The sequence below is a fragment of the Crocodylus porosus genome, unplaced genomic scaffold (genome assembly GCF_001723895.1).
Source record: "Crocodylus porosus isolate Cpor-Errol unplaced genomic scaffold, CroPor_comp1, whole genome shotgun sequence".
Classification (NCBI taxonomy): domain Eukaryota; kingdom Metazoa; phylum Chordata; order Crocodylia; family Crocodylidae; genus Crocodylus; species Crocodylus porosus.
Window position 1 is genome coordinate 1,162,763 of NW_017728899.1, and position 17,148 is coordinate 1,179,910.

Sequence of the window (17,148 nt, forward strand, 5' to 3'; positions counted from 1 at the left end):
TATAATGGAGTGGGCAAACTCCAGCCCGTGTGCCAGATTTGGCCCACAGGGGGACTTTGTCTGGCCCAGGTGCTAAACAGCCCATGGTGCACCCGGCTGCCCCAGTGCAGCAGGGTTGGGGCAGCTCCACGGACAGACTATTTCCCAGCAGCCCCGGTGGCTCCTTCCAGCTACTGCCGTTACCAGCCCTGGCCCCATGGAGACCAGCGGGGACCCCTGTGGGCAGGGCCCAAGCCCTGGGCTGTGCGCACAACCCCAGCCCGCCCTGCTCAGGGGCTGGGGGCCCTGCAGTGCCTGCTCTGGGCGCGCCTGCCCAGCCAGGATGAACAGTGACAGCGGTGGTGGGGTAGAAGCTGCTGCTGAGTGTGGGGAAAAGGTGGGATCTGGAAATGGACATGGCCTCTTCCCCATTGCCGCTGCCAGGCCCTTCTTCCTGCCACCGCCCAGAGCCTGCTGGAGGTTTGGTGAGCTGTTGCTGGGGCAAAGGGGATGGAGCTGCTGACCTCGCCTGCAACAACTCCCCAAAACTTCCTATGTGGCCTGCAGGCCCAAAATATTGCTTGTCCCTGGTCTATAAGGTGCAAATCTACCCCGTCTTCTGTTTTTACTATACTAAAAGACAACCCTTCCCTTAGCAAACAAGATACTAAAAAAACACCAACCAAACAACAATTCATTTGATCTTGCTGGGATCCTATGAACCCAGCTGACTTCCTGCCCCTGGGGCAGGGGTCTGGACTCAAAGATCTTCCGAAGTCCCCTCCAGCCCTGATGTCTATGAAATCTATGAAATGTACACAGCAATCGTCAGGAAGGTGGTGATTTTGGAGGTTTCCTAAATACAGAAGTCAGGAATTTTTTTTGTAATACAAGACTGGGCTCTCACTAAGGGTCATCAACAGTCCGTTTCATTCCAACCTCTAAAACAGTATAAAAGTATTTTTAATATTCAAAATGAATATCTGCATGCAAAATGTTAGAAGTCTCCACAAAAGGTTTGGGATGAAACATATCCTTGCGCCCTGCACCCAGGGGTGGCTGCTGCTCAAAATAAGGAGGAAGCCTGCAGGAAGCAAGCTGCAACGTTTCTCCACCTGCAAGTTGGTAATATTGCCACAGCAAAAATTGGGTTGGTGGCTGAAGTGTCATTGGGAAGAAGTTTGGTCTGGGTCAAGGGAGACAGGTGGATGGTAAAATGCTCATCCTCTTCCCTTTATAGAATAAAATACTAGGACACTTCACAGAAAAGGGCAGGGTGGGCAGTACCCAGCATTTATGCCTCCTTGGTTACTTTACTGTTCTCTCCAAATCCCTAACCCTCCATCTTAGTTCAGGCTTTTATCATCTCCACTATGGTCTGTCTCGTACAATCACACAGCTCCCAGCTCAGAACAGACAACGCTATTCACCAGACAGAATTCTTCCCCTCTCCCCAGTCATCCCACAGGACCAGGTTGACACCAGTCTCCCTCAGCTCCCTCCTAATTATAGCAGGATCTGGAAGAGCAAGAGCAGAAGTTGCTAAGAACATATCTTGCTTCTGGAGGGCTGAAGGGCTGTCAGAGAAACCCATCATTCCTTGATGCATGCATGCCTCCTCCTCCTGCTTTCAATTGTATAATGCAAGGCTAGAAGTCCCAAACGGCAACCATATGTCCTATAACCTCACTGGGAGTCTCCCCCCAGAGAAACTAGGCAGGCTACTGATTTCCTATATGCAGCCCCCAGCAAAGGGAGCTAGGAAAACAAGCAACAGCATAGCATCGTGTAGCTATAGCTGAACGAGTGTGGACATTCAATGTGGTCAGAGCCTAAGAACATCAAAACACAAGGAGGGTTCTTCAAAAAAAGAGATGTGGGGAAGTCTTACATTGCGCACCACAGTACATTATAGAGCAGTGGCACTCAGCCTCCAGTCCACAGGATGGATCCAGCCTGTGGAGCCATGTTATCCAGCCTGGGGGTCTCCCTGCAGATCCAGAAACTTGGCAAACCATTAATTTCTGCTTCCCTAGTGACAAATTTCTGGACCTGTGGGGAATCCCGTGGGCTGGATGGTGTGGCTCTGCATGGTAGATCATGCCAGCATGGGGAGTAGCCCTGCGGCCACATCTGACATGCAGGGTTGGGCTGGCACATGGTCACACCTGGCCCACAGACTGACCCTGCGTACAAGATCCAGTCTGAGGGGCTGGACCAAGTGACCTGCCCCACGCCTCTGATGAACCTAATGGAGGTACGAGCGCCTGCTCTGGTCCCACACACTCATCCCAGAAATAGAGGTACATGGGGCAGTTCCAAACAGCAGCAGCAGCCCAGCTGCCTGGAAATTATCTGTGCGTTTCTTGTGTTTTCCCAGGCCACTGTGGCACCACTGCCAGGTGCTACTGCTCCACGCGCCTCTATTTCCAGAAGGCAGACATGGCTTTTTGGGTAGACATGATATCTCAGATCAATAGCTGGAAAAATTGTTCTTTGCAAGTTTTCAGGTACAAACACCCCAAATTTCCTGAAATGTATTTTCAGAAAGAGCATGCCAGGAACAACTGGGAAGGGTGGAGGCAAGAATGGGTGTTGGATGGAGCCCCTTCTCAAACTGGCTCTGCATGAAGCAGGGGAATTTCACCCGAATCTGGCAGCTGCTGCACTGTGGCACCCCCAAAAGTCTTGCAGCGGCCCAGATGGAACCCCCTGTTATACAGTACCTCTGTGCGGGCTCCTTTATCTTGCTGAGAAGAAAGAGATGGGCTTCACTATTAGAAAGGAAGATGGAACCAAGAACGCACGCGCTAAAGCTAAATCCATGTAATACATGTGCGCACACGAAGGAACAAATACGCTCTCGCCAGGAGCCCAGATGCAACTATTACTCAGCCTTCACAAGGAGCAATCTAATTGTTCCCTAAGGAGTATGACCAGTTCTCACTAGGTACACAGCTTTTTAAAAATGACACCATTCAGCGCTGCCGCCTTGTAAGAGATTTCCAGCTGCATGCTACAGAGCAAATTAATATTAAAAGTATCTTTGTGCAATTTTGAAGGACTCCAACATTTTTAAAGATTAGAATTTTCCTACCCATAGATTTCTCAAACCCCAATGACAAAGTCCAAACTAAATGGTTTCACACTCCAGGCCTCACACAAGACTGCCCTTAGTTGGCACTTTGCCGGTGTAGACTGGAACATACAATAATGGGGCTCTCACATCTACAAAACAGAGTCCGTCTTGGACAGACATCACCCCAGGATGGGATCACAGAATAACAGAAAAGTAGGGCTGGAAGGGTCCTCCGGAGGTTATCCTGTCCAAACCTCTGCTCAAGACAGAATCAACTCAAAACAAAGAAACTGAGTCAAGTTTAGGTGGGCTTAACTTTGGACAAAAATCAAACATATTTCAGGTTCCAGGTGTGGAACAAGCATGTGTGAGAGAGCATAATGTTAAGTAATTGCTCTTATGTTCTTAAACACTTACAGACCGAAAGATGCTCTTTGGAATGGCAGAACTATTAATTCTGATCAAGCAACTATATTTCCCCTCCCTAAAATCCCAGTGAAATTACAACTGAAAGCAATGTTCTCCCTTTCTTCCCATAAACTGCTGTGAAATATGGCTGCAACTATATTAGCAGATCACAGTTCAAGCTAGTATTTCACAAGCCTTAGGCTTAAAGATCTATGAAGACAGGCATCAGACACGAAATACACTTTTTGCCATCTGGCAGAAATTGTAAAGCCTCCAAAATTTCATTTCAGTTTTCATTTCATAACTGAAGGTTGTGTACGTTTTGGAAAATTCATTTTTGAGTTATATGTGCGCAACCCTTTCACACTTTCTGTACCCATTTAATTGAAATTTCTGCCACAGCATAACTCAAAAACCAGCATATATTTTATTAGGCTTTATGATTTATTTGGTAGTACTCAGTAAAAAAAAAAAAAGTTGCAAAAACAATCTTTTAAAAAGCAGCTTAATTCATATAACGTATTTATTTGTTCCTCCTTGCAGCCTCCCAAAAATGTTCCTGATCTCCATCCTTTATACCCATATCATATGAGGAAACTAAGGCTGAATTAAAAAAAAACAACATTAAAAGTTGACACATTAACTACGGATGAAAAATTACCAAAGATTTTGAGGAGTAAGGATAACAATTTGGGAAGCACTTGACTAACTCAGCACAACCCATGCTGACAGATAGTACGATCTGTCCATCTAAATCACAGAGGCATATTTGACTGATATTTTAGTCCTGATTTACTCTGTAAATTTAAATAATAATGCAGTGAGGTATACTTACATTATTAAAATAAGATGAAATAGTTCTGGCAGAAATTTTCACTCCTGGAACCCAAAATCTTCATGAATTATATGCCCCCTACTATTTTTCATTTTCCTGCCATTAGTGAACTGCTACCAGTTGTTTTTGCTTTGTTTCACTTTTTTTGTTCCCAAACCCCTGATTCCTAGGGAAAGACTTGCCTGACTTCTTGATTTTCTCAATTTTTAAACAATACAGTCTGCTGTTTGTAATGCCTCTAGTGTGAATGTGTGTATAGTATGTTTGACTGGATATGCATCTGCATGCTCTGTTCACACAAGATCATTAACAATACATCTGAATGTCACAGGTGACAAGTAGATGAAAAGGTGACATAGCCAAGTACCAAAGTACTTGGCTTTAATTATTCATGTAACTTTTTTTTGCCAACCTAAGGAAAAGGGTTTAAGCAATAAAACAAATTGATTTAAACATATGTTTTATTTAAAAACAGAATACAAAAATATATTCTATTTCATTTGTAGCCAGTAAGCCTTTTTCACCCCTCACAGCAAGACTGAATTTTGTTCACTTTAACACTAGAATCCCTACAGTTTTGATATACAGCAGTTTTTAATCACTGTACAAAGAGATCAATTTTAAGTCACAGCTATAAACCAAACCCAAGGGGAGGAAGCTGCTATTAGACCAGACATCTGCAGCCGTTAGGACTGAGTAGACTCACCACCACAAAAGTGTAAAACCTGTCAGGAAGTGTGATTGTGAGGACTGAGGTTTAGATCCCATTACGCCTTGAACTGCATGTCTGCCAGGGGCCTGGATGGCAAACTCTGACTCAACTGCAATACCCTTTCACTTGACCGCTCCCCACACTCTGCGACCAGATACCAATTACAGTATTATATAAAAGTTTTTTTAACTTAGCTGCATCCAACTGTATCTAGACTTAAATGAACTCTCAGTCATCCCACTTGAATCACAACAGTAAATTGTTTGCTACACTGGAGAGGAAAGGGAAGATGAAACAGGAAATCAGACATCCTAAGAAACATACAGGGAAGATTTATGGTTAAAAAGTTAAGCTGAGACAAGGAGCAACAAGGAAACCTGTCTGAAACATCCCTGTAAAATCAGGGTGCAGCATGGTCAACACATACAAACAAAAAAACAATCTTAGGACAGCAGAGCTGCACACAATAAACCTTCATTATAACTAGCATCTCGGTAGGGGTTGCACAAAATACTGGGAACAGACCAGATAGAAAGGTTGGGCCGCAGACATGCCGAAGAAGACTAGTGCTGTCAGACTGCTGGATGATGGCAGAGCTAAGACTATTCCCGAGTTCAGCCTGCAGGCTCAAGATTGCAATGTTCACATCTGAATGATTACTGTTACCAATTAAAACTCGCTGAAACTGATGTCGAAACACTCAACTCACGAAGATCCAAGTGTGTGACGAAACACACAGTTCTCAAAGAGCCAAAGCAAGATCCACAAAAAAAAGCCTTTTTCTCACAGACAAATTGGTGGTACTCTTTCCTTTACTGTGAATAACTTCTTGTGAAATTTGGTTTCATTATTATTACAGTTCTAATGCATTTCACAAGAAAAAAAAAAAAGAGAGGATACAACATTTGAGAGCCAGGTAAGTCAGGGAACACAATCAATGGTGTCTGAAAATAAGGGGCATCTGAGGTACACTTGAGCCAAAAAGTCACTAGGGAAAACAAATCTCAGTCTGCCATCCAGGCTTTTTTGAGCACCATTAGCAAAAGTTAACAGCCTCCCCCTTTCAAAAGCATCATCTTTGTAATGGGTCTACAAACCAATTCCAAATCTATTTAAACTACTGGAACGTGGCACTATGGTGTCTTGGCCCTAGCCACTGTGAGAAGTGGCAGAGCAGAAGACAGCAGGGATGGGAGCCAAGCAGGGAAGATCCAGTGCTGTGGTGCAGTCCATTGCTGCACACCACAGTCCAGTGCTCCAGGAGCTGCAGCCAGGGAGCTTTTTTTATTTTTAAAGTCATTGCTTCATAGTTGGTCGGGTTGGAAAGGACCTGAGCAGATCATCAAGTCTGACCCCCTGCCATGGGCAGGAAAGGATGCTGGGGTCAAATGACCCCAGCTAGGTGGCTGTCCAGCTTCCTTTTGAAGACCCCCAGGATAGGGACAAGCACCACTTCCCTTGGAAGTTGGTTCCAGATCCTAGCCGCCCTGACCGTAAAGTAGCGCCTCCTGATGTCCAGCCTTAAATATACTCTCAGTCAGCTTATGGCCGTTATTCCTTGTTACTCCCAGTAGTGCTCGGGGGAACAGGGACTCTCCGATTGCCTGCTGGTCCCCCTTGGGCAGTTTATAGACAGCCACCAGATCCCCTCTCAGCCTTCTCTTTTGGAGCCTCCCCTCACAGGGCCTGCCCTGCTGCCCCCTGAACGTATAACGATTGCTCCCCTTCCCTTCTGTTCAGAGCAGAACATTCCCTCCCCTGCCCACCCATTCATCTCCACTGACCACTGCTGCTGTCCCACAGTTGCTCCTGCCCTGCTGTAGCTGGGCTGCACAGGGAGCCAGGCTCAGCAGCAAACAGCAGCAGTGAATGGGTTCTCTCTCCCTCTCCAATCCCCCCAGGTGCTCCTACCAGCCTGACAGCAGGCACAAGGAGGGGAAAAACACACCCACCACTGCTGAGCTCCACTTCCTGTTCAGCCCTGCTGGAGCAATGCAAGAGCTCCCCCCACCCCAGGGTGAGCAGGGGACAGCAGCAGTGGTGGGGGGCAGGAGTAATAAAAGTGGAAGGAACGTGCCAGTGTAACAGAGGGGAAGGGGGTGGGGAATAACTACCCACTTCGGGAACTTTCCCAGCTGCTGTTCCTGCGGTATGGTCTGCCTGTCCCTGTATAGGGATGGGAGGAAGCTGGGAGCACTAGTTGCTGCTCCTGCACACCGCTTTACAAAATTCTGAATCCACCCATGCTGACCAGTACCGTTTTTGTCAATGTCCAGCCACAATTAAGAGCTCAGTCCATTTTGGTTAGAACCATGCTGTTTGACTTGCTCTATGCAACACTTTTGGCTATGGGTGAGCAAGCTATGTCGAGGAAAATTTTAATCACCGGACATTTTATTCCAAGCGTGGCTGGTTTAAATAGTTACAGTGAACGAAGATTACTAGAAATTACTTATTCATCTCTGCATGACACGATATTGCACATAATGCTCCAGTGAGCAGGTCTTACAGTAAAAGCCACACGGAGTAAAGTGTCAATGTTTAATATTATCTATGCCATAACCAGGATTTCTCTTATAGCTCAATGCTGCCTAGATTTCTAGCCATTTATCAAGAAATTGCAGAATATAGTCTGTTACTGATACCTAAATGAACGGTTCCATTCATCTAAATCACAGCCGCATTGACCTTGCTTTCTTTAAAGGCAAACACATGCAATCCATTGGGTTCTTTTACAAGTGACAATGTCACCTAAAGAGGAGATTAAGAGCAAAATCCTGACCCCACCGAACTCTATAGCAAGCTCTCATTTACAGAGTTGGGACTAGACTCTGTATCCCAAGGCTGGGGAGTCATTTCATTTTTTGCGTGGTAAGGAATCTCCCTCTGATCTCCCCTCAAATTCTTATAAACAAGTTACTGAAGAACTGCAACATTATTAATGGGGGAAATATTTAGGAATTCTGTGGTAACTAAAAACATATAATGCAACTGGTCTAATATGAAGGGATTTACTTCTCAAATATAGACCCTAACCCTGAAAGCAAGCATATTTCAGAATAAGTACCAATTACATTCATCCTACTCTCCAACAACTGGCTACAAGAGGACGATGCATGCTTTCTGATCCGGAAAAGCATACTGCCTATTGTAAAAGAGCCCTATTACATGATGTGTGGCAACCTGCAAGTACATTCCTATCAATCAATTACAGCATTTTTCAATTACAGGAGGCTTCAAAACCACAAGACTCCAGATCTGTGTGTATTGTATACCATACCAAAATAAAGGAGCCGATCCAAGTGACCAGAAAGAAGACTTCTATCTTCATACACTAAGAAACCATTCTGCAGACATCACCGTTGCTCGAGGAAAGTCCTTTTCTGAAAACTGTTCTTTCTTAAATCATTAGTAAAACAAAAAGAGTCCAAGACTGATCAGATCTAGTGTCTTTAAGACAAAAATCTTCAGTTTCATTAACAATCAGGTCAGTTTTCTATCAGATGTGGCATAACAGTATACACATCAAAACATGATTGCACTGTAAACGGCCATTTTTTAGAAAATGAAATTTAAAAATATAAATACATCGGTTAATAAAAGCTTGTTCCAAATTTAAGATTACCAACATTTAAACCAGATACATAAAGCCTGAATCTCCTATCACCTATTTAGAAACTAGCTACCATAGCTTGTAATTCAAAGACACTATGCCCTGCAGAGTGGCTCATTAAGCCCAAATATACATTCACAGGAAACTTTTAAGCATCTATTGACAGCAATACCAGGCTCAGAGCCTTGGCTTTCAAGTACTTGCAAATTGAATGTTTGGTGTGCAGAAGAAATGGGGAAATAATTATTTTCTTATCATCTGCACACACTACTTGTGAGGGGTTCTAAACAAGAGCAGATAATTTTCAGTTGCTGTTCAAGTGTCTTCTGGCTGTGTCAGAAGAAAATAGCACAGTACCAGAAATTATTATACAAACAGAAAACTTCTGACATTTCAGTAAAATAAGCACCCAGTCCAATAGTGCTTAGTAACATTTCATTGAGGTCATGTAGGGAACGTTTTGCTATCCTATCCAGTCCAGAATCTCCATATACAGGTTTCTGTAATGTCAAACAGAACTATAATGAAGGCCTGGAAGAGCACAGAAGTATTCAATGTGTTATATATATATGTTTTGGTATGATAAATAAGAAATTTACTGGTTGCAAATTTGATAAATTACTTTCACTGTCGGCAGGTTCTTCAAATCAATGCAAGACCTACCTCCTTACAGAAAAATAGATAGAGCTAATTAAACCAGCAAAATCCCTATAGCACTGATGCAATAGAGCACATCCTTTAAGTATATATTTAAAATCCAGCGAAAGCCAGTGGGACTTGAGCACAGATCCACCCATTAATGCATGCTTTCTGGACTGGGGACCTACAGTTGGAAGTTGCCGGCAGATCTCATTCCAAGAGAGAGCAGGAACAGAATAGACACAGAGTTCAGGCCAGCAAGTTCCTTTCCTTTCTTGTGAAAGCCTTTTTAGCTCCATTAAGAAACTGGCATTTCCTCTGCACGTACCGCAAACCTGTAACATCAACCGAGAGGATTCACGCAGCGGGAGACTGTAACCTCCTCTCCTCTGTGCTTGCTTTCCCTTGCCCCCTACATCTCTCCTCCGCCCTTGGCAAGGATGCAAGTGTCTTGTCTGATCTCCTCTCCATTTTTTCCAGAGATCGGATCCCACCTCTGAGGCCCATGGTCATCCTCACGTTTACTGCTCTCCTTCAGCTCTCACTCTAGTTCCTTCCCCTCATCACCCTGCCTGACCCCTCTCCCCCAACACACTTGCCTCCCGCAGTACCTATCTGTTGGCTTTCTTTCTCTTCCTCTTAGTATCTTGTCTCCATTTTTTACATGACTCAGTTTTCACCTGGATCCCCTACCTTACCACTTCTTAAGCATCTCTTTCATAAACTTTTCCTTGTATTCCCTTCCAACCAGGCTCTGCCCTCCACCCCTTCTCTTCTCATGCTACACTGTCTCTCAGTGAACAGACGGCAAATTCAACTATGACATCTCTAATTCGGACCTACCCCCCCCCATCCAAATTAAAATCCCAGCATCTCTCCCTGACATAGTCCCCAGTCTTAGCTTGAATTCTGTGCTGTTAAAACAGAACTCCTCATCTTCCCCTACCATCCAAGTCCTCCCTCCTTCCTCACTCATCGTGACCACCACCTCCATCCTGCCTCTCACTCAAACAGCTCATTCTTTCCACGCAACTTCTGCAAGACTCGGGGCTTCCCAGCCACCCACCCAGCTAAAGCTCTCACTGGAGCGTCACCCAGCTTGTGTCTTGATTACACCAACGTCCTCTTTTTTGGCCTTGACAAGTACAATTTTGCCTTGTTCCAATCGATTAAAAAAATGCTGTTGCAAAAATCATATTTTTAGGTTGTCACTGACTGCTCCCCTTGCCCTGTGCATCTTTCCTCTGGCTCCCCTTCTCCATTACAACAAACATAGCCAGTTGTTTTCACTTTCTAGGCCTTTCACACTACATTCCCATGCTACCTATAATCTTTCACAATGTGAATGAACACCTGTCTGTGATCAGTCGGTGACAAGTTTATGCCACTTGCTTACTAAATTACCAAGCACTTGTGCGCTATATCCCATGTAGCCTTTCATCTGTTGGGAATCCATCCCCCACAGACACCAGCAGATACCTTGCTTTCCTCTCTCAAATCTCTCCTTAAAACTCTCCTTTGCCTACCAAATCTTAACCATTCAATGACTGATGTGCCAAGATCCCCACCAATTGTTCTGCCCTGTATCAAATGAACCCTTTGTTTTGCTGTGACCTGTTTTTTCACCTAATGCTTAAGACTGTGATTAGGGGAGGGACCATAATTCTCCTCTGTTTGCACAGCACCCTGCACAGTGGGGTCCTGGATCCAGACGAAGGCAATAAGTGCTATCGAATACATATGTTAAATGAAGAGGTTTCACTTCTTTAGAAGAATAAATAGGATTTATCAGTTGGTACCTACCCCATCCCTTGTCTTTGTGATAGGTCTTTCGGATGGGTAGAGGATAAGAGAGCTGTCTGAAGCGAATGAAAGCGCTTACTGACATGACAGGTCAACATCAATAGTGTGTCCCCGGACCAGGTCCAGCAGAGATGCACAACTCAAACTTGATCAAGAGCCACGTGCAAGTTACCCCTTTTCCCCACTGGTAGGGCACCATCAGTGGGATCCACTCTGCTCAGCAGGTTTGTAAGCAGGAAACTGAACTGCTCTGGTAGCACAGATTAATGAACCAGTGCACAGTGAGGACACAGGACTGTTTGGCTTTAAATGAAGAATTACAGCAGGCCACAGGGGATGGCCCTGGTAGGCAACATGCAGCCCACAGGCTCTGTCACAGCATGCCTGGATAAGCTCACTTACACTGTACTGCTGACATGCATTAACCCTGCCTTGGGCAGACAACCTCAGCAGTGCAACTAAGGAGAGGCAATGGAGGCAGCAGCCCTGGGCACCAAATTATGGAGGGAGGAAAAATAACTGCTGCCGCTGTTGTGAAGTCTGGCCATGTGACCATCAGGCAGGAGCCACCATTGACCCGTACACTGCTGCTGTCCACGGTGTAGAGCCGTCTTGTTACATCTCTGGACAGCTTCCAAGAGTGAGGACAGTTTTGCCATTTAAGCCCAGTTGTCAAGAAAGCCCTCCACCTGACGGTGATTTTGTAGTGCAGCTACCCAGCCCCTAGTTACACTAGCAAGATCACAAGTTCATTTCCCGTATCCAAAACCTATTCACTGACCTTCATTCTCTTATCAACCTACTCCAAATAAGAACCAGGGGCCGAAATGCACAGAAGTTCCATGTGCCAATTAAAATGAACGTGATCCACAAAGAAGCCTCAAACAAAAAGCCCCTTTGCAATCATATGCTTCATAGCATGGATGGAAATACCAGTGGGGTTTTTCAATAATCCTGACCAGTTCTCCAAGATCAAAGACTTGACCACGCTTCCCTAGTATTCAAGTCTCACTTCACAGAAAACTTATCTGGCAGAGGCCTTTCACAACGTGCTAATGCCTGCTTCCTCCCATCTAGAAAACAGTTCACAGAGAGAGCTTACAAAGAATGTATAGGGACTTTGTTTCTTTAAGCTTGTGCTGAAAGACACAGTTCAAATAGTTCTGAGCTGCCAAATTCCACTTTGGACATGCAAATTTTAAAGTTACGGCTAATGCTTCTGTGTTCACAGTTTTGCAGATTAAAATAATTAGAAGCCCCTTTCCAAATGAATGCAGCAGAAGTCATCAATGAATAATTCAGAGTCCACAGTATTCTTACTGAGCCAATTTTCTTCTATTGAAAGTGACATTTTATAAATGGACATTTCAAACCAGTTTAGGCCCAGAATCTAGACTGTAAAACCCAAGCTTTTACAAAGCTGGTTACAACTAGAAAAGTATCATTTCATGTTAGCCTTTCAAAGAAAAAAAGGCAGCAATTTTTTAAAATGTGATTTTTCTGAAATGCTTTCTGTCCAAACAATGTAGAGTTCTGTTAACTATATGAGCTTCCTAAATGGAAAGCGGAAAAAGAAAAGGTGAACAGTCTATTTTCATTGAGCAAGGAAAGCAAAATGCAAAATGTGAGTGACAGTAATGGTGAGATATAGGTCAGACTTTTACAACCTCTTTTTTAAAATGAATTGGAGTGTTATTAGAAAAAAGAAAGAAAGAGAATTTAAATCTATCTCCCCATAATTTAACTTGTTTTAGCCAACATGGTAAAAAATAATGACATTCAAAAAAAAAAGGAAAAAAGAGTTACAAATCAACAGTCCTGAAAAGACTAAATGTTAGTTTTGACTGCAGCTATGCTGCCATCTTAAACCCTTGTGCTATTATGAAATTAGGATAATTGCAAGCACCTCTGTTCAGAGCACTGTACACCACTATTAGCACCTGGAAAGCATTTACCTCTCATAAGTCCACTATTACATTTTGATAATACGTCAAAACTTTCAACCTCAGTTTGAGCACATGCCTTTCTACTTTTTTGGAAATTAGCTCAAACAGAAAACAAGGCTGGCAGCTTTGAATTATTGCAACTAAGGATACATGCCGGATTTTAACCAGGTATGGTATAGAAGCTGTTGCCCTTGCATTTTAACAATCCATACATGCCCCAGTATATCTGTCCTTCACTTTTAGGATCTGACAACACATTAGCTAGTCATAACTACTACTATTAAGGAAGTCCCTGAAGAATACACATACTTTATTCTTGTTAGCACACCAAACACAACTGCTGCAAAAAGGAAAGAAGTATACAAGTACGTAAGAGTAGTATTATTATTTGCAAAACTACCTTTTTTCTATGGTTATATTTTCACCAAGGAGCATGCTATTTACTGGAAATCCATCCAAATAAGGCTTTAACAAGAACTAAAAAGCATTAGTGTATGAAACAGTGATCTACAAAAGAAGGAAATGGGTTTCCAGCCTTTCTGCTCACATGATATATCACGGTGCAGTGGTGGTTAGCCATGTTAGTCTGAAGATAGGGAGAAGGTAGGGCAGGGTGGCACATTAAAACCACCCTACCCTGCCTTCTGCATGCTATACAACAGCTTGCCTAAAGGTTTTTCCGACTTGAAATATGAATATCAAGTTTTGTCTTCCCTGTTTTTGTTGGCAATCTCCTTAGGACTCTAGAGAAAAATGAGTATTGAATTTTCAAGGCTCTTGAAGGAAGAGGCAGAATGTGAACCTCAACACAGATCTTTTCTCCTAATTGTTTGGTCAGGCACTTGTTTTAAACAAGTATTAACAAAACAAAATCAAACCCCCCCCAGTCCCGCCACCACAGACTGACAAGTGAATACTCGTTAAGGGAACACTTCCCTTCTCAGTCTCAGAGATTCCTCTTCACTAGGACTTGTGGCAACACAAACTTACTAGATCATCATGTTTTCAAGCCAGGGTATGTAAGATTGAATTTCTAGTACAGAGAGAAACATAAAATAGGTTCTCAAAAACAAAGCAAAAAACCAGAAGACAGAAGCTCTCTATATAAGAAGCTAGCTCCCTTATACATAAAAAGGGAGCACTGCCAATCATTTCCTTCCCTGCAGGTCAACTTATGTGGAAAGCAAGGACTGACTCTCTCACTCGCTAAAAATAAACAGTATTCTGATGCTCAGGTAGGCTCTCCAGAGGACTGGGGAAATACATTTTGCTGCTCTCCTGACTCAACAAAAATCTTAACACCATTTAAAAATATCTCTTGCTAGGTAGATGTCAGCTTAGGTAGCAGACACTTCTGACATGTAGTTAGTATCCAAACTGAAAGACATTCTTAAAACAAATATGTATGTATGTATGTATGTGTAAAATAAGGGTAAATGGATTGATTTATAAGAAAAGTTACCACACACAGGGAATGAAAGATGAGGTAAAGATGACATGGTAGGTATGAATAGCAAATGAAATGACAGGAAAAGTTAGGCTGAGCATTGTGAAAAAGCTTCTTGATATCAAAAAGCTTAAGCTATGGAAAAGACAGGGAAACCACATTGCTTGGGACTCTGAAACTAGACTGAACAAGGCTACACTGCAGGAAGAGTCCTGCACTGGCCTAGCAGCAGAGCAGCTAATCAAAGCACAGCAAACAGATGAACTACTCCTATTGTTTAATATACGCTCACTGCTATGTCAGGAGAAGACACAGAAGAGTCTGGCATCAGGTGTAAGCTCACCTAATTGGAGAGATATGCACCTGAAGCACTCCAAATCCTGGAGCACTGCAGATTCAGAACCCTTTACCTCTCTGCGGATGTGAGGTCCCATCCCCAGCCCTGGAGCTCTCCAAAATGGCCAGGAAGGCAGGCTGTGGATGGCACTGCTCTGCCAGGGGGCTGGGAAGTGGGAATCCTCTGCCTCCAGAGCTGCCTGAGGACACTGGAGCGCACAGGTGAGCTCTTCCTGGCCACCTTCCTCTCTCCACCCCTGTTGGGGAGGGTGTGATTGCAAGCAGAGCACTACCAGATGCTGGAAGACCACTGGAGGTTGCTTTTTCAAGGGTTGATTTTTGAATGGTTCTTTGGCTGTGGACATCTGTACCACCACTGCTGGGAGCACTGCAAACTGGCCTCTGATAACTCTGCTACTCCCATGCCAGCCTCGGTAGTTTTGCTACACTAATTAAATAAATCCCTTCTTACACGGTAAAGATAAAATTCCCTGCAACTAATGTGCTCCATTATTTTTAGATGTGGAACTTGGCTAAGTGGTCCTGATGGCATAACTTACTCCTGTGATGGGTCTTCTACAGGCTTTTAATAATGAAATCTTTTAGCAAGATCCTGTCACTCCAGGTGCGCATTTCATGCAACAGCCAACAGTGGAGACATTTGTTACAACAGCTTTGAGGGAGCAGTCTTAACCAACACCTCAGTGCCGTACACCACATGGGAGGCAGGCAGCAACCAGAACAAGAAGGAAAGGCAGACAAAATAATTAAAATAAAATATTAACCTGTGTTTTGAACTGAAACCGTGAGTCAGCATAAAGAAATAAACGTCCCAAATTACCCTTTCTACCTCAGTCCATATTCCTAAGTAATCCTGAATTCAGCTGTTACTTTTATGAATACTTCGGATGTCTGCAAATGAAACCTAAACACTTCTCCCTCAATGGTAAAGTGAGCCCTGGTTTTCCTACTCCATGCTCTGGTTTAACCACACGGGAGGAGCTGCTCTTGGGTTCCCAGGTTCAGAAGATGCGGTAACAAATGGGTGCTGCAAAGCAGAGGACAGGTGAGGGCAAAAAACCCTGACATGACCCTGTATTAATAGCAGGTCTCTGCACAGCGATGAACAGCAGGGCAGCACACAGCCAGGTGATGCTGGGGGGTACCAGACTGCCTGGCTTGGGGGCGTGGGGGAAAAAAATCAGGAAGAGAAGAATCTGCACTGGGCCAAAAGGGGACGGACACACGTCAGAAAACAGAGGGGAGCTAGATCAGGAGGTACTTAGCGAGAAGCAGCAAAAGCTTCACTTGCCCATAAGCCACTTCCCACTCTTGTCTGGCAAATGTACCATTGCCCAAGAGGTGCAGCACCATTACTACACGTTCACTTTCTGCATGTAATGTATCCCTGCCCTTAATCTTCTCATCGCTGGGAGTTTATTTTCTCCCTTGTACAGTGCTACGTTAGGTGCAGGGCTCTAGGGATTTCTCTCCCCAGATCTCAAAAAAAAAATCTCTCTCTCTCTGAGAAGCATATGTCATTATTTGAAACATCTGCCGTGAGGGCTTAACGAGTCCGAATCAGCTTCCCAACTGGACCAAGCGCCGGGTCAAGAAATTAAACCTTTAAGCTGCTGACTTGAAGTGCCCCCCCATCCAGGAGCCACCCCGCCTCACCAAACACCTCTGCCCGCCTGAAGCTCTTCCTCCGGCCTCAAGGCCTAGGTGCCAGAAGAGAAGAGAGGGGACCTGCAGCACCTCCGCCCTCGAGTCCCTGGAGCAGGGCTAATTGCTCCCACTTGTGTCAAGGCAGTGGGAGGGAGGGGGAAGGGGACCTGCTTTGCGGCCTAGTGGAAGGGAGATGAATGAAGAGTCGGGGCGTTTCCACAGCCTCCTGCCCGCCACCCGCGCCCATCCTGCCGCTCAGCAGATGCCCCCCCAGCTGCGCTTCTTCCCCCACGGACTATCGACACCCCGCTCCTCTTCTCCCCGGGCCAGGGGAGGAAGCAGCTGGGACCTGCCCCTGCCCCGCGGCGGGGCGGGGCGCGGGAGGCAAACCCCCTCCCCAGGCCGTCTCCTGGCACGGGGGGCCCGGAGCGGCGGGATGCAGGAGGCAGCCCGGGGCGGACTCACGGTGCCAGTAGACCGGGTAGCAGTCGGCGCGGAGCACGTCCACCTCGTAGAGGCCGCCGCGCACGCAGACGGGCTCGGGCTCAGGCTCAGGCTCCGGCTCGGGCTCGGCGGCGGGCAGGGCGCGGTAGGCCCGCTCGAGGCGCAGCGAGTCGTAGCCGATGAAGGGTTTCCACTTGCGCTCCTCGCGGAAGAACCAGCGCACCTCCTCGGGGCCCAGC

General features: G+C 45.1%; 1 protein-coding gene across 1 annotated transcript in view; it reads right to left on the reverse strand.

Annotated features, from left to right (window-relative positions):
- DDHD1 (DDHD domain containing 1) overlaps positions 1–17,144 on the reverse strand; it is a gene marked incomplete at its 5' end in the record, with an annotated part of 92,713 nt that extends 75,569 nt beyond the window's left edge. The window contains one exon of the mRNA XM_019556593.1: positions 16,931–17,144. Coding sequence (XP_019412138.1) covers positions 16,931–17,144 — 214 coding nt within the window. The remainder of the gene's footprint in view (positions 1–16,930) is intronic.
- Between the last annotated feature and the right edge of the window lie 4 nt (positions 17,145–17,148).